The 26,073-nt window shown below is 41.9% G+C and overlaps 1 protein-coding gene and 1 long non-coding RNA gene across 3 annotated transcripts in view; one reads left to right on the forward strand and one right to left on the reverse strand.

The window, feature by feature from the left end:
- The first annotated feature begins 440 nt into the window (after window positions 1-440).
- Window positions 441-26,073, forward strand: part of LOC142497351 (uncharacterized) — a 31,192-nt gene continuing 5,559 nt past the window's right edge. The window contains exons 1-4 of one of the 2 annotated variants that reach the window (XR_012802234.1): window positions 441-498; window positions 8,783-9,206; window positions 13,299-13,424; window positions 13,520-14,196. This is a non-coding gene — a long non-coding RNA (uncharacterized LOC142497351). Of the gene's footprint in view, window positions 499-8,782; window positions 9,207-13,298; window positions 13,425-13,519; window positions 14,197-26,073 lie in introns of those variants that run through there. The other variant, XR_012802233.1, reaches the window with a different exon arrangement.
- On the reverse strand, window positions 2,905-7,850 carry UTS2 (urotensin 2). Its single transcript, XM_075603285.1, has 4 exons — window positions 7,766-7,850; window positions 6,577-6,699; window positions 6,192-6,235; window positions 2,905-3,132 (listed from the first exon to the last, which is right to left on the reverse strand). The coding sequence occupies exons 1-4, from the start codon at window positions 7,848-7,850 to the stop codon at window positions 3,013-3,015; spliced, it is 372 nt and encodes a 123-aa protein (XP_075459400.1). The 3' UTR covers window positions 2,905-3,012.

Genomic DNA, 26,073 nt, shown 5'->3' on the forward strand with positions numbered 1-26,073 from the left:
TCTGCCCCAGCAACCTGTTTTCTTTCTCTGTCAAGTACAGAGGGAGCAGGGATGTTGCTGGCGCAGATAGCAGCTTCTCTTTGCTCCCTCAGCTGCTTAATAACACTGTGCTGATAAATACTTCCCTGCACTTCTCCTATGCTAACCACCAGTTTAGTGTGTGGAGCTGGACAGATTAAGCAGCTGGCCCAGAGGGGGAAGGGAGAAACTGCTACCCACATGGGCTAACGTGTGGCCCTTTAGAGGGCTCAAGGGCCACACATGCAGCCCCTGCAGTACATTATGTTGCCCTCCACTGTCTTAGGGACTTATGTTATATAAATGTAGCCCCTGTATCCCTCAGGGGATAGTCACATGCTGCAGCTTAACCAATAGGATGGCTGCAATTAGATAGGAGTATAGCAGCTTCAGAGGCTGCAGTTTACATGTTGCTAGGCAACCAGTGAAGCTGTGAGATGAAGACAGTTTTGAAGAGTGACAGTTGAAGCTGGGAGCTGGGTAAGTGAGGGTGCAGGGAAGCAGTAGCCCCTTGCACTAGTCTAGTCACCCCCATAGGCCCCAGATAACTATTATCCTTGCCCCAGTTTGTGGTTACTTCAGGGACAAGCCTTGTTAGGAGATCTGCCCCTTTAGCTGTTTGATTAGCCCAAGGAACCACTCATCGGTGCGCAGCCTGATCACTGGGTCTGGGCTCAGACCCCCTCTAGATAGAGACTATCCTCACGGAGGACCCCGCCACGCAGTGCCTGCAGCCTGCGGGCTGGAGACGGACCAGCCCCAAGGTATAGGCGGTACGGTGTACAGTGATATTATCCATGCCGGAATTCACCCCACGCGTAGGCGGACGGCACATCGGATCAGGCGGATCCAATTCTGTTATCTTGCTTTACCCGGGTGCCTGAGCCCCGGGCAGGTACCTATAGTAGTGCACTAACACTCCACGGGATAGCGCTATCTCCAACACATTGGGTGGGCTTGGACATAAGGGACATCAGGGAATTGGTGCCCAGAATCCAGGTACTTTGGGGGACACCTATGTTGATGTGTGGGGTGGTGAACTTCTATACGTATGGTTATATGCATATTACTGTGTGGTACAGAGTACCAAGGTTATTAGTTATAGTAAAACGGCTGCTAGCATATACTGTGTGCGTGCATTATTATTATTATTGTTCTTGTAAGAGGACCATCCCACCCTGTTGGGAAACCTTACAGGTGGAGGCGCTGTATCCGAATAATCAGGTAACCCCAGGCTCCCAGCGGTGGAGGTTCAGGCCTTCTGTGAGCCTATCAAGTAACGCACCACACACGGTAACACAAGTGTATTTCCACATATGGTCCCCATCTGTGATTGGGCGGGGGCAAACTGTGTTACATAAAGTATGCTCATGCGCTTTGTGTCAGCTGGGTTCACATACTGTAGGCCACCTTTCTGTGTGAGAAGGTGTCCCAGTCATCAGTGTAATGTTATATGTATTCATGTATTGCGGCACATCTGTTTCCCATTTCCCAACTGTGTTTCCTTGGCCTGCATCCCGTAGCCTATGACAGAGATAGGGATAGGCATGTTTCCAGGCCTACCGCTGCCTTGTTAATCACATCACTGAGTCTGCGCCATGTGCAGAGGCCAGGGTAATCGACCACATGCCGTGAGAGACTGTGGTTCCTCGATTGCGGCTATTGCTTTCCCCCAGACAGGTCGGTGTCTTACTGAAAGAGTATATACTCTATCGACCAGGGCATCCCGGTTCTTATTTTTGTCAGTTACTGTTCATTTCAGTGTTCAGTGTCTAGACCCAAGGCCGGCCTTAGGGCCAGGCAGTTGCCTTGCGGTTCCCCGAGCCTTCAAGGCGCCCCACGCTCCCTTCTCCTGTCAGCGCCGGGATCCAAATTCCGCTCGACAGGAGAGGGGTTAGCTGGAGGAAAGAGCTGGGAAGTCCCTGAACCGGCGCACTACCATACCGCAGCTCAGCCCAAGGTAGGAGATGTGCGTAGCTGGGAGTGGGAAGAGGTGTGTGTAGCTGGGGGAGGTCTTACCTTATGCAGAGCAGCTTCCTGCAGCTTCTGTTGTCATGGCGCCGCACCACTTTGCCATGACAGCGAAATGTCATAACGCTGTAGGAGGAGGCGCCTTGTGCCACACTAAAGGTAAGGTCAGCCCTGAATAACCCTGTAAGTTTGGTTAGTCTTGGTCGTTGAAACTAGCGTGTGGACCCCATTGTGATCCTGTCTCGAATCGTGACTTTTCTCGTGAGGATCTAGGAGGAATATTGAGGGTAAGCTCGCTTTGGCTGTGCCCTCCACCTAGCTAGCTAGGAATTTCCCCATATCACTGTATTTGGGGAATTATTTGTATGCCTGTTGTATTGTGTGTTTCACTGTTGGCTCCGGCTAAATAAACTTGTGTTTATTAAATCTTTTCTGTCTAGTAATTGTATGATTCTTGGTAGTCCGGTCAACCCTGATCTTGACAGGTTTTTTGGGCTGTTTTAAGCCATCGTAGGGGATTTGTGTCTGAAAATGTCCCCAACAGCCATTTCAGCAGATAAAGAATTACCCCCTTACTTTTAGCGCAAGCCACTAATTTACTGTATTGTTCTTGTATTTAGTTCTGCAAGCTATAGACTTTGTTGTAGCCTATATTGTGTACTGTGGATTGCATGACTGTTATATCTATTAGAGCAGCAACTCACGTCAAATTGAATTGCTCTTTTTGCAGTGTAGACATGAGTGGCTGCTAACTCAATAAGATAACACATAACTCTAATTCTCTTTACATTTTATAAATAGCTATTTTGAAGAACTGAAACAACTGACATCAAATATTTGCAAAACATAAAGGTTTATTGATCTCAAAATGAAAAATAATGTATACTTAATAATCCAAATTTCACATTCCTTTATTTGTTATGTCACTTAGGTTGTTTAAGTCAAGCATCTCTATATACAGCTTTACAGGGCGACTAACATTTATAAAAATAAGGAGAAATCACATGGTCATGTCCTCTGCTCTCAGACGCAATACTTCCAAAAGCACTCGGACAAATTCCCACCACGTTTTTTATACTCTTTCCTGTCTTTTGATTGTAGGCGACTCAATAATGATATCCGAGGATGTTTTCCATAGAAAACCTGAAAGACAATGCAGATAAATCCTAAATTATATATATATACAATTATAAATCCTATATAATATATATAATATTATATTATATATATAATATCACTTTAGAGCACATTCACGTGTTTTAGATAGGTCTGCAACCCTGCCTTTCACCATTATCACCCAGCATATAGTGCGTCCACTGCAGTGGAGGTTTTTTGTCCCCTTTTTAACCCACCATAACTTAAAATGTGTATGGTGTATCTATATATCAATCACTTACAACTAGGTAAAAAAACATATCTGAATTGTCTGTCTGCAAGCAATCTTAAACCTTTCTCACTGACTGCCCCACACCTCTGGAATGCCCTTCCCCTCAGTACCCGACTAGCACCCTCTCTATCCACCTTTAAGACCTTAAGACACACTTGCTTAAAGAAGCATACGAATAGCACTGTGAACATTCTGAACACATGATACATAAAGCTTGGCCCCCTGCAGACGCACTTACCAGAACTCCCTCCGACTGTCTCTGTACGTTCTCCCTACCTACCAATTAGATTGTAAGCTCCTCGGGGCAGGGACTCCTCTTCCTTAATGTTATGTTTATGTCTAAAGCACTTATTCCCATGATCTGTTATTTATATTATCTGTTATTTATTCGATTACCACATGTATTACTACTGTGAAGCGCTATGTACATTAATGGCGCTATATAAATAAAGACATACAATACAATACAATCCTGTGCTATGTGTATTTGTAGTTGTAGTCTTTAGTCTAGTCTTAATTAAATTAACTTACACTAACACTTAGGCATGACAAGACCCTGTTGAAAAAAACATCTGTGTTAATATGCCTCACATGTGCTAATTAAGGTGGTTGGGCTGAAATAAATTCTGTCAGGTGACTTTATAAGAGCAACCAGAGCAGCCCTAGCTGTGAAAAGCAGGCCAAGATTCAAAGTGGCCCAGTTTTAAGTGGCATGGTCGAGTTTAACAAGGAGTTCAACAGTAGGGAAACAAGGGGACTACAGAACACCTACGGACCCTCAATCCTGGATGTGAACTACGCTGGAAAGGTGGACATTTTCTATCCCTGACCACACATCTCAGCACTAAACTACTGCTGCCATGATGCTGCATTTATAATATATATATAATATATAAATATTTATATTTGCTCTGACCTTGCTTCTTTTCAAAATGCACATTTCTTTCTACCAGCCCCATGTCTCCAACTCTATTCATATTTCTCCATCTTCTTTACCCCTCAATAAAAAACACCCACACAAATCCTCTATTCACACCCTCTATCTACTCCTTCCTGCTGCTAGGGATCTCCCCTAAGCCTGAAGCCAGACATACACACCTGATCTCACCTACGCCTCCCTGCCATCTCTTCCCCGTTAACCTTTTCATTTAACACCCATCTACAGCACTTATTCCCTCACCCGCTGTCTCTGTAAGTTTCCCCTCAAACCTCTTACATTGTAAGCTCTTCGGGGCAGGGATTTCCTTTCCCATTGTCTGATTTTTGCTGCACTTATTGTATTTTTAAAATTCCCTGTACTGTATTCTTTGTGAAGCGCTGAGTACACTTTTGGTGCTATATAAATAAAGACATACAATACAATACTTACAAGCATACCCCGCATTAACGTACGCAATGGGACCGGAGCATGTATGTAAAGCGAAAATGTACTTAAAGTGAAGCACTACCTTTTCCCCACTTATCGATGCATGTACTGTACTGCAATCATCATATACGTGCATAACTGATGTAAATAACGCATTTGTAATAGGTTCTATAGTCTCCCCGCTTGCGCACAGCTTCGGTACAGGTAGGGAGCCGGTATTGCTGTTCAGGACGTGCTGACAGGCGCATGCGTGAGCTGCCGTTTACCTATTGGGAGATATGTTCTTACTCGTGAGTGTACTTAAAGTGAGTGTCCTTAAACCGGGGTATGCCTGTATTATAGTGTAACTGTTCTCTATGTTCAGGTACTATATGAGCAGTTAAATGTGTGATAATTCAGAATATCAGAAAACTCATAGTAAATGGGGATTATTAACCAAACTGTGATAGTGCAGATCAATTGGAGTTACCGTAAATTAGTGCCCTGATCTGCACTATTGTTGTTTAATGAATAACTGCCAATGTGTCCTTGCAAAACCTTTTTAAAGGTTTTTGCTATTATGTATCACTATGCAAAACATGCCCATGCTTGTTCCATTATATCTTAGGCCACGTCCATAGCGTAAGCGACCGCGCGCTCGCGAACAGGCCGCACCTCTATGAAGCAGGCCATACAGCGCGCATGGTGAAGCACGTAGCCAACCGAGACTAGGGGATAAGAATACATAATTTTAACGATGTTAATTGTCTCAATATATTAACCACATAGAAGGTCAAGTGGCCAGCTAGTCATGGTCCGCCCATGTCTAGCCTGCCATTTGGGCTACTAAAGGCGTAATAGTTGCATATATGGATGTTATGCCTTTTGTATTTGTTATAGGGTGTTTATGTTGAAAATTAACCCCTTTGGTGCCTGTGAGCGTTCTTTTGCAATGTATTGGGCATTGAAGCCTAGGTGGCACCAAAGCGGTTACATTTTTTGACATCGGGTTTTGTAAAATAAAAAAAAAAAATTACTTGACCCAATGGTAGAAAAATTTGAAAACACACACACACACACACACACACACACACACACACACACACACACACACACACACACACACACACACACACACACACACACACACACACACACACACACACACACACACACACACACACACACACATCACTAGCGCTGATTAATAGAAATTTCTATAAATTCACACTTATTTGTAACGCTAGCATTATTTAACACTAAGTTAATGTAAGTTATGCAAAAGAGTTAATATTACCACCCATTTACCATTTTAAATAAATAACGAATAGAGCAGTAAGTCTAAAAATTTCTGCCACAAGCTCAATTTGTTTTTGCTCCAAATTTTGCGCATCAATATCGACCTTTAGTGTCCTTGCAAAACCTTTGCATTGCCACACAGTGATAATGCCCATGACCAGTCTCACTCACCTCGTTATTGCTATCCCACATGTTGTCATTGCCTGGGTTGGGTCCTGATTAAACAAACACAATGGAACACATTATTAAAATCCACTTAGCATTACTTTGTTAGTACTAATTGGAAACGTAACAATTCTTTGTCTATATAAAGCTATGAAATAGCCTAAATCATTAAAAATGTAAGCTTCATATTGTCCTTGCCTTTAAAACTGCTACCACCTATGAGTGCACCAGGGGTTATATAAAAGGAACTATTTTTATATCTGTGCATTATGTACTGTAAATGTAAGCATTGATATATTTTTATTCTGATCTGTGCTACTGTACATTATAATATTTGTTCATGAAAAACATACATCCAGTTTCCTGTTATCTGGGTTCATTTGTTATATACCTTCTTTACTGAAAATGTCATTGGTGTCCCCACCTAAGTTGTGTTTTCCTAGAAAAGCAGGAAGATTTTGCAGTAGGTAAGTCTGGTCCAAGCTGCTTTGTTCTCCCAGGTTCATCTTTAAATCTTCATTGAGATAAAACATTAGTTAGACACTTAGTACACAATACAAATACAGTAGTATAACGTAATCTGTGACTCAGTTGGGTCCAAACGGAGTCCTATTACAGTTGAAATAAGACGGAGGGTTATTTTATATAGTTCGAAGCGGCCTTTCAGCCCTTTTTTAGCTGAAAATCCTCAATGACTTCCATGGTGATTTTCGATAGAAAATGGCCTGAATGGCCGCTTTGGGCAATATAGAATAAGGCCCTGAAAGCCTTAGAGACTAATACAATGTGGCATACAGAAAATGTTAACTGCAATTTTGACAGGTGCAAGTGTTAAAATACAACTTAATACAACGGATGCTGCGGCACAGCAATCTTTAAAAAAGAAAACATATTTATTGAAAATATCAACGTTACGGTGTCAATCTCACCATCATCAGGACTTCTTGTTGTTCAGCTCCTACTTGTCATCTCTAAAATAATTGTAACTATTCATTTAAGCGAGCTCATGCTTTGTTAAAGCATTTAATAGGTGAAGTAAATTTAAAATACAACATCTATGTGTGAGCTTTTAGAGGTCCTTTTATAATATTCCTGTTGTGTACACAATTTTCATTTAACAGCCCTACCTGTTATGTTTCTTTAAATATTCACCCTCCAACAGCTCAACAAGAAATTGAAACAGTACATTGAAATTTCTGAGAGGCCTCTCTGCCATAGGTTTACCAGCTTTCAAACAAGGGCCATTCATAATTCATAATCGGTATAGTGTGGGGGAGAAGCACTCTTTTTGCCCTAAGTTCACAATTCTGCAACCTCTCATTTAGCTAATTTGAGCACAAAAACAAAAAAGTATTTAAAAATACAAGACCAGAATGAAACAGCAAAGAACACTACTGCTGTAATAATATCTCTAGTACGCTAGTATTTTAGTTTGTTATAACCCATTAAATATAAAAACAAGTCTAACTATATTTATGTAGAGAAAGGTGACCTGAAGTAAAGGGTTTACATTAATATAGTAGTTTGTGACCTCTGTATGGAAGGCTGAACTCCTTTCTCTGTCTGTTCCTTCTCAGTACTCATGCTGTGCAACTCTAGTCTTGCTTCTAAACTCAGCCAAGAGCGTTCAGAAACAGGCTTTCCCCAAATGCAGAACCAGTTCATGTCTTAACCAGCTGGATTTGAGACTTTCGACATTCAATTCAAATTTAAGACAATTGCCATATCATATGCAAGCGATACTTGAAATCTTAAAATGCATCAATTCTCACTTATCTTTATGGCAGGATGATTCTCTTGCCATAGGTATTGCTCTCTGACTATTTCAAAGAAATGATTGAATTTCAATTAAAACAAAAGCAATGAAGGTTCCCAAAACTCTGGGTTTTACATGAAAGTTTAAAACTATATTTTCAAAGTTAAAAATGTTATTGAATTGCAATAATAAGGCAGCTGGAACTACAGAATTCCTATACTTGGTTTTGTATACAGTTATGTAATTATAGGAAGGCTTATGGACTTATTCTATATTTTCGGAGAAAATACAGTTGCAGGTCCCCGCAAGATGGATTTCTGCAATGGCATTGAACAAAGCAGTTCCAACTATAGAATCTCAATGCAAAAGATAGGGAAGGAGAATCCCTGATTGGTGCTTCCAAAATCCTAGGCAGTAGTGAAATATTATGATTGTGTATACTTGTAAGGAATCGGGGAACACGTCCTTTGCGGCGTGTTCCCTCCTTATCTGCTGCTGCTGCCGCCGCGGCCACTGTTCCTGCATTACAGAGCGAGCACCCGCAGCTCTTCTAGCTGCCGCACGAAACCTGGTCCCGCCTCCCGCACTCGTCGTGCGCCTCTCCCGCGCGATACGCACACGCAATGACGTGTGATGATCCCCAGCTGTGTGGCAAGTCACTCCTTCCTGCCTTGTTGCCTGCAGCCTAACCTTGCTCCGCTGGGGCCGTGCCTCCGCCCCCTGTCCCCATTGGTCTATCCCGCCTTTAAATACTTCCTGCTTTCTCCCATGCTTTGCTCAGCATAATCCTACGTAGCCTTGTGTAGCTCATTTCATTTGTGCAGTGCTCTCTCCTTTGCAGTTAACCTCTTGTGTACCGACTCGGCTTGTTTGTGGACGCTTCTGGATTTTGGACTTTGGCATACCCTCGACTACAGCGATCTCTCCTACCTGCTGCGGGTGTGTGGTGTAATACCTCCCCACCTCAGTGCCGGGGTCTTGTCTTGATTGTGGGCAGCGTGAGCGTTACAATACTGACTGCTGGTATCCTTTAAAATTCGATGGAACAATGTATACATTTCTTAATAAGATATCATTAGTCCTTGGTATATAAGAATATCCAATTCACATGTGTTTTAAATACAGGCTCTACTCCAAACCTGAATCTGGAGAGGTAGGGGAGGGTAGGAGGGATGAGAAGAGCAGCACCAGAATAGAAGCTCTACAAACCGAAGTGTCCCTGGTGATCCCCCAATTCCCAATACAAGAACCCCCCACCACAACAGGTAAGCGACAGGCTGTACCCACACTGGCTCAATATCTGATATATAAGTTAAATATATAAAGTCTTGCTCCATGTGTAGATACAGAAGTACTCACAGTACCAACTCGTGAATGAACCAGTGTTCCTCCGGGCGTGCTTCAGCCTTAGGATCCCATGGAAGATGAAGAAAAACGAATGAAGGTGAGGCACTGCACAAATTGAAGGGCTGGAGGCAATTGGGTAAAATAAACTATTTAATGCGCATAACACAAACAATTTATTTAGCATGCCTTGCCTTCATTAGTTTTTCTTCATCTTCCATAGAATCTCAATGGACTGATTATTGCACAGATATGAGGTGCTCAATACATTTTAGAACACAACAACATGAATCATTTTTACGTTTTTTGTGGGTATTTATAAACGGTATATGACATTTAGTCGCGGCCAATCCACCGCCACCGGCCGCTTCGCCCTCTAAAGTAAGTGACTAACCTTACCGCGTACCCTAAAACGCCCTAATGTTGACCCCTAATACTAACACTACCCCCTTCCCTAATAACCTTAACCTGTTCGCCTAAAGCCCCTTACCATAAAACCCCATACCCTAAGCTCTTACCTTAAAAACCCCTTCTCTAAGCCTTCACCCTAACCACTAAAACCCTTAAGGTAACCCCCTACCCTAACCACTATAACCCTTTATGGTAACCCCCTACCCTAACCACTAAAACCCCTTATGGTAACCCCCTACCCTAACCACTAAAACCCCTTAAGTTAACCCCTAACCAGTAAAACTTACCCTAGAAGCGGAGGTTCCAGCAGTGCATCGGCTGTGGCGGAAGGTCCGTCTGTGGCCGAACGCCGGTGGTCATTTGGTTGCTGCGAAATTGCCGTAACCAAATGTCCCATTATGATTTACATAGCGGTTTTACACACACTTGGGGTACAAAACTCTCCTAGGCTGCCATATTGAAAATAAATCTAATGGTATCCTACTGCGGTAATTAATTTGAATATTATTGAATATACAATGTAAACTATAATATTATTTAATTATATGTACGGGAGAGGTATGAGCTGACAATGCGAGGTACAGTAGTGTGTTTATATTCAGACTGGCTGCTCTGACTGGGACCTTAGGACAGGCCTCTTTATCCCCCTATTTCATATCTTTAATTAAACATTGCAGGGCCCATATTAATATACACAACACATCTACCTACACAATAAGTTACTCCTAAGATTGGCTTCCAAATAAGTTAAATAATGTTCTAACTTTGATGAATAATCTTGTACTGGGATGATGCAAGATTTGAATGTAACTTTTGACATACAGTATTTGACTTTCCTTTATGAGTTTTAGCAAGTTATTTTGAAAAATAATGACATTGAAAGGCAACCTTACTGTTGGCCTTACTGTAACTGTCTCTAATTGACTGGAATGAGACTTCATTGGAAAACTTATTAAACAGTCCCCTTTACATAAATCTATTTTATCTGAGCCCCACATGCTAGGAATAACCGAGTACCTTTCTAACACTATAGAGATCCGTTTACAAAGCTATTACTTTAATTGTTATTCTCTCAGAGTATCCACCAAAGACAGAAAGAAGCATTAAAAAGAAGTGCTGTCTAAACGAAGAAAGAAAGTAATTATCATAATGCAGAACGAGGTCGGGACTTGTACCCCTTTTAAGATTGGCAAACATTGCTCTGATGGCCTCATATTGCAATGAAAGTGTTAAAAATTAGCTTAAGTTTTCTTTCTAACATTCATAGGTTAAACAAAATCTGTGCCTCATAATTAAGGTCAATGGGAAAGTAAAAAAACAAAGCATGGTAGATATCTGTAAAAATGAATTACTGGAGATGTTGTGGGTATTCCTGTTGTTAGCATTGTCCACCATTGCACCTGTCATCATGCCAACCAGAGCAGCCACATAACTTCAACTCCACTACTGTCTATCTCTACCTCAGTACACCTTCTGTTTCCACTCTCCTCCTCCTTCATTTTAGATAGATCGATAATTGGTAGTGGAAAAGAAAAGTAAGCTAAACATTTGACTATCCATGCACCCCCTTGTTTTTATGTATAAGATGGGAAAATAACCAAAAGAAAGATCCGTTAACCTTTACTACCTTTCCATTTGGAAAAACACAAGAAGAAGTATAAATGGTAGCATGCAGTTTCAAACTTTATATGTATATAATTTTTAAATAATTATTTTTTAAATCCTAAATTTGTAGGTAATCTATGCTATTTCACACATTCTACGTACGTTATAAAGAAGTCAGGACACTTTACTGTGTATATAAGTATACTATAGTTACTATGCATTTATTATTTAGAAATAAGGGCAACATTATGTAAAAACTGTTATCATGGCTTTCTTCCAGAAACTACTTGTACTTTTTCACCACTAAAGGAGCATACACCGATATTGCAAGATTTGTCCTTCGGAGCATAAGTGGTTAAATAAATGAGCAAATATAAACATACTGACTTAACACATCATGCATGAAACTATGGGACATGTACAAAAGACATACTGTATATTCTCTTTTGTAAATCCTTAATTCCATGCTGATAATTAAGGATGCAGAATTAACATTTGCCTTCCTTTTACTGCCGGCTCCAGCTGGCAGTCGAGTGCCATTTTCTAAACCCAAATATTAGCCCTGATTTTCTTACTAGAACTTTTAACACATTCTGTTTCTCCTAGTCTGGAATCGAGTTATCAACCTTGATATTAGTGGTGGATCCAGCAGAGAATGTGTGACATTTATTTGCTCCCCACAGATTATTACACTGGTGCCTTGTTTTAGAGATCCTTGCTATGAACTGATTTTGACAAAGTTATTTACTATTAGAGTCTGAAAGGGAGACTCTGACTCCTCAAGACCAGGTATTCTAAACATCTGCCTTATACAGTAGGTACAATATCTCCACGTAAATGTAATTAGCAGTAAATAGTGTAATTTGATGTTATGTAGCATATGCTAATAGCCTGTCCTATTTGTGTCCCCTGTGAATGAATGAATTTAGACCACAACAGTTCTATTATTATGGGGAATTACAAGTAACTACTCAATTCAATATAAAACGTATTGGACTCGGTTATCTAACAAATTAATATTCTTCTGATAGGTTTTGTCTGTAAATGTTATTTTTAATGTTTAAAGTACAAAAGATCACTTTTGCATGTACTGTATCTTTATTTCGGCATATGATATTCACCCCACGTTATATATGATTGTGCAGCAATTGAAACCAAGATCTAGTACTTTCTGCAGAGTTATTATATTGCATAGAAAAGAGAAAACTTGTAACATTGCACATTATGTCTTAAGATAATATAACATATACTTTGATAAGAGAATAAAAGTATAGTGTGCAATAAAGGAGCTGCATGCTCGTTAAACCACTAGGTAATGCTGGTGAAAGTTACACTTATTTGATCTAATGTTAATTCTGGACTATTAAACAATTGTTGGGTAGCACAAGGATACTGAATTATGAGATATATATACACTGGTTAAAGTATCATAAAAAGTAGTTGTACTGTTTCAAATGCAAGAAAGCACTCTTTGTGCAAGGTAGCAAACATCTTTAGACTGTTTTATAATTATGATTTTACACCAGTTTATGGTATTTTTATGCAATTTAGAGCATTAATGGGAAGGTATTTTTTTTTTTAAAGGAGTGGAAGTTTACAAATAAACATATACAGGTATTTCAAGCCCCCTCATGAGATTACACTTCAACCATTGATTATTTATCTAACTACAAAAATGTTAAATTATTGCAAAAAAGCAGAATTGAAAAGTGTGTCAATGAAGGAATTTGAACTGAAGTATAAATTTATTTTAAAGAGAGTACACGAGGTGACTATAATTATATACTATTCAGCTAATGGAATATAATAAAATTAATACATTTTTTTATCCTCCTGCTGTAGCATCTTAAATTCTGCATCTAAAATGTAATTAACATTACTGCCTCAAGTCTCCTGTACAATAATTCTGCAGCAATAGTATCTTAGAAATTAGCCATTGAAATGGTAAAATACGACCCCAATTTCCCCTCAAAGTTGAAAATAGTTTACCGTTATAGAACAAGACAATGAAAATAATGATGAGGTCCTTCCTACCTGGAAGCTGATAAGGTACTTCATTGTAGTCAATTATCGGAAGAGACAAGAGAGGACAGGACAAGCTGACAAAAATCAAGCAAGAAAATGTAAGCTTATGCATGGTTGCCGAATGGAGATAAAATGCTTCTTCTTGGTCTACTGTATCACAATCTTTCCTACTCACAAGTGTCTTCTCATCTAGGCTCCATTACTTATATACTACTTCATGACGTCATAACAAACATCACTCTAATGACCATCATCCAAAAAGAGTCAAGATGAGCCAATGGATTCATTGCCTGTGAATTGGAAATGCAAAGCACTTTGCATTGATGTAATTCTTCAAGGTTCATGGACAATAAATTTACTGTCTCATAGGCCGTTCTACAAACTGGATACAGTGTTATATCAAATGTGGCATAGCAAATCTGACATGAATGAAAAACTAACTTCCAGCTATAAATCATGCGTTAGGAAGGGGTCAAATCTTGTTTAAGATGACCAGGGCAATGAGACAGCTGATTTATGAATCTTTACCTGGGTTGACGTAGAGGAACAGACATGAAATGTGGATTTTCTTGTGAGGTGAATGAATGAGATGTCAGATTCTGTTTGGGACGCCCATGCCAACAGATTTAGAAGATTAAATAGCTGTTAATGAAATCAGGTTGATCTAATTAAGTTGCATTGGAGAAAAAGGTTGTTACATTTAATTAATTAAAATATTTTCCTACTCAATTTTATGTTCTTAAACAGTCCTCCTTGCAGTATTAATTTGCAAGACTTTCTTTTAACCCTTTGTGCTTTGAAAGGGAAACATTGCAATGACAGTCATCTCGTGCATTGAAGAGGTAAAAAAACAATTAGGGAGCATAATGAAAAAAGGGATAATTTAGTAATAAAAAAAAATGCTGTGCTCGTATTGTAATACATTTACCTATGTTCTTATCTTTTTCAAATGAAATATCTTTATTACAGTGGTATGAGCCTACATTCTGTTTTAACTAAGATTGTTTTAGTCCAGTGTATTTTATAATACACCATGTTTTAAAAATGAATTCTATGTTACAAGAACCAAAATAGGCAAATGTTTTTCCTATAATCCAGTGGTTCTCAAATGTGGACCCTGGGCTGGCAGTGGCTCCTGAAACCTTTAATAATTCACTTCAGGTAGCTCTCTTCTGCTGGCTGTGCATTTTCTATCCCTATGTAAGGCCTGGGACATAGTGCCCAAAACAGTGCAGAGGCGCGCTGAAGCTCAGGGAAAGCGGTGCTTTCCCTGGCCTTACACAGCGCGCCGTCCGGGGGCATGTCTGGGGGCGGGCCAGTGACGTCACGGAGCTGGTTCGCCCTCACGTGACCGGCCCTGCGCTCCGGCGAGCGCCAAATTTCAAAACTCCGTAAGACACACGCTTCCCCAAGCTTGCGGACGCGTGCCCGAGCCCCTGCTAAAGCCGCTCTCATTGCGGCTGCAGGGGCTCAGTGCCGAGGGGCTCAGTGCCGAGCAGCAGCACGCCTCAGCACGGGTCAGCGCATAAGCGCTGATCATGCCCGAGGCCTAAGGCCCGTAATATAGTGCGCACGCTTACTCCGCCATGCGCACGCAGCACTTTGTAATTGGCTGTGGGTTGCCAGCCGTTCTATACTAGGGAGTGAGCGCGGAGCCGGCCGATCGGGTGAAACACTGTAAAAAGTATGTTTTCACGCTGCTGCCCGTTGCACGTCCAAGACCCAGGACATGGCACAATCGTTACTATGTTATGGTTTCATGGACCTGCCCTATGCAGGGAAACATGTTTGTTGGGGGGGTTCTGTTTTCCATAACACATTAATCAAAGTCTTCACAATGGCTGCGCAACTGGGCGTAAAAAACAGCATTTAATTTATCAAGGATAAAACCCTATTACAAGCAACGGAAATGGCGCAGTTTTTTTGCACTTGCTTTTCCCTAGTTTTAAATCAAGGAAGACTTTGATACACAAGTTGTACCAATAGTACCTATTGTTTCCACTAATAGTTTTAAAATAAGAGTTATTTGGTGATTGATAATTCTTTATTCTTTTTCACCTACTGTAAGCAGATTGGAAGCTTGCAGGTCAGAGTAAGCTGTACGCATAATTTATAGTCCTAACTTCTCTAACGCATTATTAAGCTGTTACACTATTGAAGTTGATAGAATAGTAAAATCAATTCAGATATGCTGACTCTCGGCAGCCTCAGACAGTCTAGCTTGGGTAGTCAATACTCAACTCAAACAGCAAACACAGGCAAGACCATTTGACATATATTTGATGTTCAACATCAGTGTCAAAATAATATGTACAGCTTTACCTTGACAGGATAGAAGAAAATGTATATTATTATTTTTATTCAAATAGTACGTAAAAAATAAAGGGTGGGCACTTTTACTGTACTCATGTTTATGTTCTAATATATTTTTGTGTTTTGGTTCTGTTTTGCCAAAACTCTATTTAGAATGTTTTGGATTTTTATCAAATAAGCAGGAACATTCTAAAATAACATTAAAATATAGCTGAAAAAATGTGTTACAGTATATAAGTATAAAATCATTTAAAACAATTAAACTTCAATAATATAACTGAAAAACTGGACGGTAGGGGCAACCTGGCATACATACTAAAGGTTAAACCTATTGGTTGCCCCTACCCGTCAAGATCACAACCTGTGGAACATCTTAGGTAGCCAAAATGACCAGTTCATGCTTTTGCTCACCCATGTGAGACAGTTTATTCCCCATGTGTATTTAACTGTGTGCATTTTGTCAGGCTTCATTGTTTGGGTGGCCGGAAATTCACTCAGCCCGGCCAGCACGCAATGAAACCTTTATCTATTATTTGTTTGGGAACACTTGGGAAGTGGGGGAGGATATGGACTCATGTCGAGGGAGCACATACTCCAAAAGCAGAGGCATTGTTCGTCCCCAACTGTGAGGTGCCTATCTCTGCAGGAGGTATCGAGCTGAAAGTGGGAGCCGAGGCCTGGGTCCTAGCCCCGACAGCTCGATTCCCATTGGTCAGTTTGAATTTCCCACTCTCCTTAAGCACACCCCTGTGGTCTGTCCTAAAGCACTGCAACTGCCCATGGCCCTGATTGGTCTGTCTTGTATGAGCCCCTGGCCTCTGATTGGCTCAGCGAAGACAATCTCTTTGCTGACTGGTGGGCACATGTTTTCAGATGAAGGCAGGGAATGTATGTAAACTGACGCCGATGATAGGTCCATTGTTTTAGTTCTGGTTATTCATGGCTAGTCTCTGTCAGAGACTAGAGGAAGATTCAAACGGAGAACCAAGAGGCTATCATCCTGATTTACTGGGATATTCTTAGGCAGATGGATCGTGGAAGACATCCTGGGTAAGCTAGCTATGGCAGCGCCCAGCAGTTAGTGAGCTAGGATCCCCCCCCAAACACTCTGTTTTGGTGAGTTGAGTCTCTATTTGTGCATTGTGTTGCTCATGTTGGATCAAATAAACCTAGTTTATTTAACTCCTTCATTCTGTTTGGTGTTTGCAATCCTGGTGTAATCATCTGGTTTCTAGTGACAAACCTGTTCTGGGGGAAGCAGTGGAATTGCTATGCTGGTATGGGCAGGGGAGCCCACCATGACTGTTACCTCAGTGGTACAATATGTTGTGGAGTTCCCAGGAGTGGTTAGCCAATTTCATAGAGTTGACACAGGCCAACCCCAAGGCGGCTCAGAGCAAGCAGAAGCGCTGGTATGACCATAATGCCCACACCTGAGAGGTCATCTCGGAGCAGCAGGTGATTATGCTTAAGACAAGCTCCTAGCTGCCTGAGTCAGCCTGTACACGATCACAAGGTGTGTGAACGAGACCAACTATGTGGTGGGTCTGGACGCGGACCAGGTTAAGCAGAGAACCTACCACATTAATATGCTCAAAGCGTATTTTGCGAGTGGGCCGGTGGCCATGGCTGTATGTAGCCCGCTTCTGGGGGAGCCTGTCTGCCAGATTCTGCCCGATCTCCTTGAGGAAGCCGGACAGGGAGGCTCCATTGAGCAGGTGGGGATCGGATCCCAACCTGAAGCCCCCCAATGGCAGCAGGTGAGAGAACTGCTAAGGAAGTACATGGGTCTGACCGCCGACAAGACAGGCAGAACCAACCTCGCTGATCCTCCGGTCAACACCAGTTATCAGTGACCTCTCCACAAAAATGACTACAGGATTTCTGCTGAGGTAAAAAGAAGCATTGAGGGGGAGATCAAAGAGATGCCATCCTTAGGGGTTATCTCACAATTTCAGTCCCGGGCATCGCTGGTTGTCCTGGTGTATACAAAGAAAAACCAGAAAAGCTAAAGTCTGAAAAAATACAATTATTTATAATCTTAAAGCTGCAGTTCAAGCTGCCGTTTTAAAAAATATATACCGGTATATATTTTTTCCCCATTCAATATGTGCATCAATACAATCTGCACACTGACAAGTGATTATCTAAGCTGCAGATCGGTACGTTCTCCTGTAATCGACTAAAATCGATCGCTTGCTCAGGGTTATTTAATTCAGTTCTTGCACAGCATTTTGAGCAATGTAGTTCTTGGAATATGATTGACTGGGCAGTTACTAGATACAATTAGTGCACTGCTAGAGAGAGGACGGGGCTCAAGAGCCAGAGCCTGTCAAAAGGGGAAGGGGCTGTCACTTTGGAAATTCTTCCTACATTAGAAACTTTAAAAATGTCTTTAAAACATTTTTTTTAAATGCTACAAGTATTTCTCATAGTACAGAACTGATTTATTAAAAAAAACAAAAACAAAAAAAAACATGTAGGATATTGCTAGAACTGCTGCTTTAATAGTAAAGCATACAATGTGTGACACTGTATAAACAACACAATAGGCTGTATGTAGAAATAACTAGCACCCAGAAAAAATCTAGTGACTAGAGGAAAAATATCCACAAAGGAAAAAGCTGTACAAGATAAAAACTAATAACCACAAACAAGGTGGCCACCTTCTGCTGAAGGCCAACCTGGAGATAACATTTTTAAATTTAGCGCTTACCTTTGGTGGCGTTGTCTCCCGGCATCCTTCGGAACTCCTACCGGCATCTCCCGCTGCAACCTGTCAATATGGGTGCGTGGCTTCAAATGGCGGTGCCTTGCCATGACAACGGGACGCTAAGTGATTTCATGATGTCATGCGGCATGAAGTTACCATGACACTGGGGTGGAGCCGAGGTGTCACGTGGTCATGACAATACTGCACCGCGTGACGTCACATAGCGTCATGTTGTCATGGCTACGGGCTTCATGTAATGCATTTCCGTTGACATGGCAACACGGTGCCAATTGACAGGAGTTGAAGGGGAAGATGCTGGTAGGACACCGGGAGACACCGCCTCCACCCTGAGGCTTACTAGGTAAACCCGTAGCCTGGAGATACGTGGTCAGAACCCGTAGTCTCCTAGGGTCAGACCCCTGACCACAAAGGACAATAAAGTCAGAAAAAGAAAAAAAAAGTGAAGGGGAAACACAACTATCACTATGAATAACCATACAATGTGCAAAAAGAACCAGAAAGGATAAATAATACTCAAAATAAAAAAATAAAACGGCAAAGTAAACAACTATATGTAACATGAAATGTGTAAGAGGGGCAACGTTTCAGGGTATCCCCTTTCTGCAGGCCCGTTCCCACCAAGAAATGAATGTGGTACTTCCCTTATCTGTTGAAAAAGGAACAGAATCACCCTTCTACTGTATGTAACGGCTCAAGGAACTCTTTATGAGACATAGGTCTGTGTGCAGATTCAAGAATATTACACTTTATGCTGTCTTAAGTGGCCTATTGATAGGAGTAATAATGATCATTATTTTGAGTTTCAATATTCTTTTTGTGCTTCTGTTCTTTAAGGAAAATAACAAACGACAGAGAAGCCCAATGCTACATCCAATATGACAAAAATACACAGTAAAATACACATATATTCTCTTGAAAAGGGGTCATTTAGTTTAACCCTTTGGCCAAAAGCATTGTAAGCTTGCAAGCCACGACAAGGCAGACCCTGTTCGCAAGTCCTAACACTACCAGATAAAATACTAATATACCTCTATTAGGATTAAAATTCTCATTTACCTCTATTAGGAGGGAGAAAGACCACATTGGATCTATATCCACAAGAATGAAAGGACCTACTAACTTTTGTGTGTTTGTTAACTTTAAGGAAAACAACCTGAAGATATTTGGGATTGTATATTCATAATCATTTTTGCTTCATGTTGCAGCATGCTCATTTTTAGGGATGCAGTGGGGTGAATGTGAAAGGTTTGTATCCCAAGTTGTCTGTTTGACTAACTGGCAAAAGTGCTGCAGAGAGACACCGTATGAAAGTGCCAATCTATCAAGCATCTGAAATCACTGCAGTTTCGCTAAGTGAAAATGGTGCCATTTTGGGCTATGTCAAATTGCTAGATTTATCAAGCACGGAAGAGCCATTTCACAGGAAATTGACATTCTCTGTCGAATGATATGCCATGAAGGCTTTTATTCTGGACTCTAAGTACATTTCGTGCAGGTGACCAGAAGCAGAGCAAGGCTTTCTGAATCTGTGTTGAAAACAAATTACAGGGCAAGATGCAAAATTTGATGCATCTCATATGTTAAAATAATAAAAACAATAATGTTTTATTATTGAGCTCTCATAATGTGTACACATCACTGTGCTGCACATAGAATTTTGCAGGTACAATAAGCTGCTGCCCCAATGAGTTTACAAAAGCATATATATATATATATATATATATATATATATATATATATATATATATATATATATATATAACATACACGTGAGTATTGCTGATACTTATTCTCAAATTAACATTTAGGAACTGCAACTTATTTTTTTAATCAAAGTTTGGTAAATAACAAAAACGTCTGTTTGGTTAGGGACATTTTATGTAGTGAAATCTAATTTTCATGGAGCCCTGGCAACTAGTTTTGGACTTTTTTTTTACACACTACATGAATGCCAAGATGAACTGTTTGTATTTAGGCGTCATTGTATTTCATGTAAGACTTACTACTAGGTTGAACCACTGTGTTGAATGCTTGTTCTCTTTAACTAGAGCCTGTCAAGCTGGCTCTTCATTTCAATACTAATCATGTAGTTGATGACTGCGCTATTAGCAGGGGATTTGAAACCAAAACTTATTCCATTTAATGTAAGACATAGCAAATTTGGCATGGCTTTAACTTGGAACAAAGTTGCATCACCCTCAAGATTCAAAGGCCCGCAAACATGAAGTAGTATCAATTTTATGGGCAGGTCAAAATTGAACTCACACTGTTTCTGTTCAAGCATAATAGGCTACAAGTTGCAGAGGAGCATATACCATAAGGGCAACATGTGCTGCGTAGGGACCTGCACAGTCACTCATGCAGTGAAACAGGAGACAGGCAGACATCAAGGGGATTAAAGGGAGAAAGAGAAAAATACAAGTGGGGGGTAAGAGCGCAATACAAGGTTAATGGATAACAATACAAGAGGTCTGAGGGGAGAGAATTGTATGTCAGCTAGCACAGAAACAGTTAAACATAAAATATCAGAACTGTAATGTAGTGCAGAGAATGGGGATGAATATAAAAAAAGATTTTTCATTTGTCCTCACACCTCGCCCACCCAAGCGAGATGACGCAATTCGCATAATCTTGATCACCTGATAGGATGTAGCGTCACTGGGTGCAATCCGCCCAAACACCTCATTTTCACGCTGTTCCCGTGTGTCTTCAGTACTCCAGCAGTAGACTGTGAGAAAGCGGCTGAAATTGGGTATTGGGTGTTTAAACACTGGTAGGTTTTACCGTGATATTGTTATAAAGAAAAAGCATTTATTCTGTCCCATTATAGAACTTGGTATTTAGAATAAGAGCTACTCTTAAAAGAATGGTATTTTAGAGTGGTGATAAATGAAAAACTCAATAGGTTAGATATTTTTTTCTTTAAGGATTTGTTAATGTCAAACTATAATAAACTGTTTAGGTAAGGGCTTCTCTATCAGATTTATATTAAAACAAACTTTGTACTGTGCAGTATTGCAATTACCTTAAAGGGAATTATATCCTCTTATTAGAGTATGTTTTTGGCACCTACCATTGCCACCTACCTCTAAATTAGTCATAACTTTACTACAAAGATTTCCAGCATTAGAGAATTCCAAAGTGCAAACATTAATATAATCAGCAGGTCTTTCTGGCCGCTTTTTATGGGCCAAATGTACACGTACAAAGTGTTTTCCATATTTATTACAAAGTGACATAATTTTCTTAGTGAATGAGGGCTTCCTTATACGCAAGTAAATGATATTTTGAACTCACAAATCTGCAAATTGCCATTGTAGTAATATCATTTTTTAGGATTATTTAAGCAAGGGCAAAGTCAATTTTACATTTTAATGTGGCATTTAATATACAGTAGAATGTCTTTTTGACAACTTGCTCTAACATTTACTTAAATTTGATGAAAATACAAGTGAACAGATTCGGAAATCTATACTTAATTGCAAAGTATTCGAAATCTAATCAATATACCCCAAATGTGTGTTTCTCCTTACACAGACTTCTGATGCTCATTTTGTATGTTTAGTCCCACATGGTTTATTGTTAATATTTTACCCACTAAAGCCTAAGTGTGCGAGTAATATGGAGGTGGCAGTGTGTAGACTAAGGTGGTAATTACTCTGACTAGTCCATGACAAAACTCCATCAGTTTATTACAGTTCCACCTGTCAAGGGAAGCGTATTATGTGGCTCCTCTTATATACGTTAAAGTACAGTAACAATATGACAGAATGTTAGTGTAACCCTGCTTACCTGGCTCCAAAGGAGTTTATACCGGATTGACAATACACATGGCAGTGCTCTTCAGGGTGCTGTGTAGGTGGAGGCTTGGCGTGAATGTTTGAATGTAAAATAAGGATGGGCGGCGGGAATATTTATAAAACATATAGTGCTTTATTGGACAACCGTCAATAATGCTTTACAGGCATTAACATAGTTCACACTTGACTGATAACTTGTGGCAAATAATTATATGCAGAACTTCATCCTGTTTGTAGCTCTCAATCCTACGCTTAGGACGTACTCATGGGCGTCCGCAGAAATGTTTTCAGGGGGGGGGGGCATAATGTTAACTAGACAGAGAGAGAGAGTGGTTGTGGGGGGGGGGGGTGACGGGGTGGGTGACTGACACTTTGACTGACTGACTCGTGTGTGACTGACACTTGGGTGACTGACTGACACTTGGGTGGGTGACTGACTGACTGTGGGTTGGTGTCTGTATTCATTCACAGACAGACAGACACAAACACACACCCTCCCTCTCTCAGACTCTCCCCCTCTCAGACTCTCCCTCTCAGACTCTCCCTCTCAGACTCTCCCTCTCAGACTCTCCCTCTCCCACTCTCCCTCTCAAACTCTCCCTCTCCCTCTCAGACTCTCCCTCTCAGACTCTCCCTCTCCCTCTCAGACTGTCCCTCTCCCTCTCAGACTCACTCTCACTCTCCCTCTCAGACTCTCACTCTCCCTCTCAGACTCTCCCTCTCCCTCTCAGACTCTCCCTCTCCCTCTCAGACTCTCCCTCTCCCTCTCAGACTCTCCCTCTCCCTCTCAGACTCTCCCTCTCCCCCTCAGACTCTCTCCCCCTCAGACTCTCTCCCCCTCAGACTCTCTCCCCCTCAGACTCTCTCAGACTCCCCCAGACTCCCCCCCTCAGACTCCCTCCCCTTCAGAATCCCTCGCTCACTCAGACTCTCTCTCTCACTCAGACTCTCTCTCACTCAGACTCAGACACACACACACCCCACACACCCCACACCCCACTCTAATGCAGATAGTCCCAAGGTGTAGCCCCATCTCTTTCTTACCCCCTCTCTTCTTCATTCACTCTCTCCCCTCACCCCTCTCTTCCTCTATTACACCCCGTCTCCTCACTCTCCCCCTCCATCAATTATGCCCCTCTGACTCAAACCCACTCCCTGAATCCGTCCTCCTCACATTCATTCCCTCCCCCCCTGATCTCACACACACACAGACACACACTCAGACACTCGCAACAAGGGGGAATCGGAGTAGGGGGGGGGAATCGGAACGGGAAGGGGGGACCCAGAGCAGGGGGGGAATCGGAACGGGAAGGGGGGACCGGAGCAGGGGGGGGGGGGAATCAGAGCAGGAGGACAAGGGGGAAGCGAGAGTGGCATGGAGCAGTAGTCACCTGACTTGCTCCATACAGGGAAAGGCCGGGCCTCGCTATGCAAGGTCAGATAGACTCGCAGGGGTGAGCAAACTTTTTATGCCGAGCCCCCCTTTTCATCCATTTAATTTCTCGGGCCCCCCTGCCTGACGTAATCACATGAACCCCCCCCCCCCCTTTATTAAACGATATACAATGTAAATACAAATATGTTTCAACAGCTCGCGCTTGCAAAATTAGGCTGTGTCCACGCTGCCGCCGAGAGTGGTGACATCACCAACTCTCCAAGCATGAGCACAGGGTGTCCTGCATAATTTTGCAAGCACGAGTGGGGGGTATGGATCAGGGCTATTTCTGTGTTTGTGTGTGGGTATGGGGTTGTGCGCATTGACTGCTGCTGAGCATGCTTCAATGTCAATTTTGTTTGTCTCGCCAAGCACACAATCAATCACAACACAAACAACACCCCCCACACCACACATTCAATCACAAAACACACACATCACTACACATTATATATATATATATATATACATATATATATATACACACATATATATATACACACACACATATACACATATCCCCCCCCTCCCCCCCTCTGTACTGCTTCTCGGCTCCCCACTCAAGTAAAGTGTGTCTGTGTGCAGAGAGAAGCCCCGCCCCCTCTGCAAGCACAGGGAAACACAGCACGGATCTTCTGCTCTGCCCCTGCTCTGCTCTGCCCCCGGTTTCGCCGCACAGGCTGCGCCCCCCCCTAAATAATTTGGCGCAACCCAGTTTTGCGCACCGCTGAGATAGAGTTGCGAGGGACAAAAAAAAAAAAAAACCCTGGCAGCGTGCCAACACGCGCCAGCCAATCAGGAGACAAGGGAGGTTTTTTTTTTTTTGCAGAAGAGCGCGCTAAATCCTGTCACGCCAGTGCCCTCTATTCCCCGCTGTTGGCGGCCCAGGATCCAGGGGGGGCAAGCGCCCCCCCTTGCCCCCCCCCCTGCGGACGCCCATGGACGTACTGTACTTGACTTGTTACCCGCAGTAAGGCTGAAAGTGGCAGTCTTCTGCATAGAGTTAGTGATGCCCCATGTTAAATGGACCTGGAAAAGACTTCCGGTTGCTGAATTAGGAATCCGCTACTGTGTACCGCATAAGTCTTTCATACCTATCTGATAAGGATTGCACTAGGGACTTATCCGGTAGGGTCAATCCAAACACACTCCGGAGTTACGCACACTGAGAATTCATTACTAAAAGCCTGTTTTCACCCGTTCAATAGTGAGAACAATCTCGGACCCATACTACTGGTGCTTCCTTAAAGGGACGCGTTCCTTAGCTGAAAACAATAAAGGGTGACAGGACACATCTTAATACAGTAATCTATACACACAAACCTGTTTACAGGACTCACGTTGAGGCCCCAGTCTAAACTCTGAGGAACCTGTTTCTAGAACATCTCTCTTTCTATCTGTTCAGTCGAGTATGACTCTCGGCCACTCTATGGATCAGTGTGCTCCATGTCTTCCAATCTCCCATTGCTTCTTTCAATTCTGCTATGTTCAGTCCAGTATCTTTCTTGATGGTATCTAGCCAGCGAGTTCTTGGGCCTGTTTCTCTTTTACCACCAGTCATTCCAAGCATGACGTCCTTCTCAAGTGACTTGCTTCGCATGATGTGACCGAAGTAGGAGAGCTTTTGCTTTGTTATTTTGGCCTCCAATGAGATTATCGGTTTGGTCCATTCCAGGACTGCTTGGTTCGTTATTCTGGCTGTCCACGGAATTCGCAGCAGACGTCTCCAGCATCACAATTCAAATACATCGATCTTTAGCCTATCTGCCTTTCCTAGAGTCACGGTCTCGCAGCCATACATTGCTATTGGGAAAACTATCGCACTGACCAATCTGCATTTATTTGCCAAGTTGATGTCTTTACTCTTCCAGATGTTGCTCATACTGATCATCGCATTTCTTCCAAGTGCCAATCGTCTCTTAATCTCAGGGGTGCAGGCGCCATCGTGATCAATTTTGGAGCCAAGGAAGATGAAATCTTTAACCACTTCAATTTCCTCATTATTGATCTTGATATTAACGTTCACATTTTTTGCTGTTGTCATGATCTTTGTCTTCTTAATATTCAGGTGCAATCCAACTTTCTCACTTTCTTTTTTGACTTTCATGATCAGATGTTCGAGGTCCTTCTTGTTTTCAGCCAGCAGGGTACTATCGTCGGCGTATCGGAGGTTGTTGATGTCTCCTGCACCTATTTTCATGCCAATCTGGGACTCATCCAGGCCTGCTCGCCGCTTGACAGCTTCTGCGTACATGTTGAAAGCTGCTGGTGACAGGATGCATCCTTGGCGTGTGCCCTTTCCGACCTTGAGCCAATCCGTGTCTCTGTATGGTGTTCGGACTGTAGCATAATGATCTTGATAGAGTATTCTTATAAGTTTGGTCAGGTGTGGTGGTGTGCCCATTTCCTTCAGGCAGGCAGGTCCAGAGCTTGTCAGATGTAGTTTTGGGGAGCGAAGATATCAC

This window comes from Ascaphus truei, chromosome 6 (assembly GCF_040206685.1).
Source record: "Ascaphus truei isolate aAscTru1 chromosome 6, aAscTru1.hap1, whole genome shotgun sequence".
Taxonomy (NCBI): domain Eukaryota; kingdom Metazoa; phylum Chordata; class Amphibia; order Anura; family Ascaphidae; genus Ascaphus; species Ascaphus truei.

What these genes read in the sequence shown, in the direction of transcription:
- UTS2 (XM_075603285.1), bottom strand. Translation starts at nt 7,850, where the DNA reads ATGAACTGGTTCTGCATTTGGGGAAAGCCTGTTTCTGAACGCTCTTGG. An exon ending in ACTAGAGTTGCACAGCATGA is followed by an intron (nt 6,700 to 7,765) that starts GTACTGAGAAGG and finishes ATCTCAATGAAG; the next exon opens with ATTTAAAGATGAACCTGGGA. An exon ending in TGACATTTTCAGTAAAGAAG is followed by an intron (nt 6,236 to 6,576) that starts GTATATAACAAA and finishes TTGTTTAATCAG; the next exon opens with GACCCAACCCAGGCAATGAC.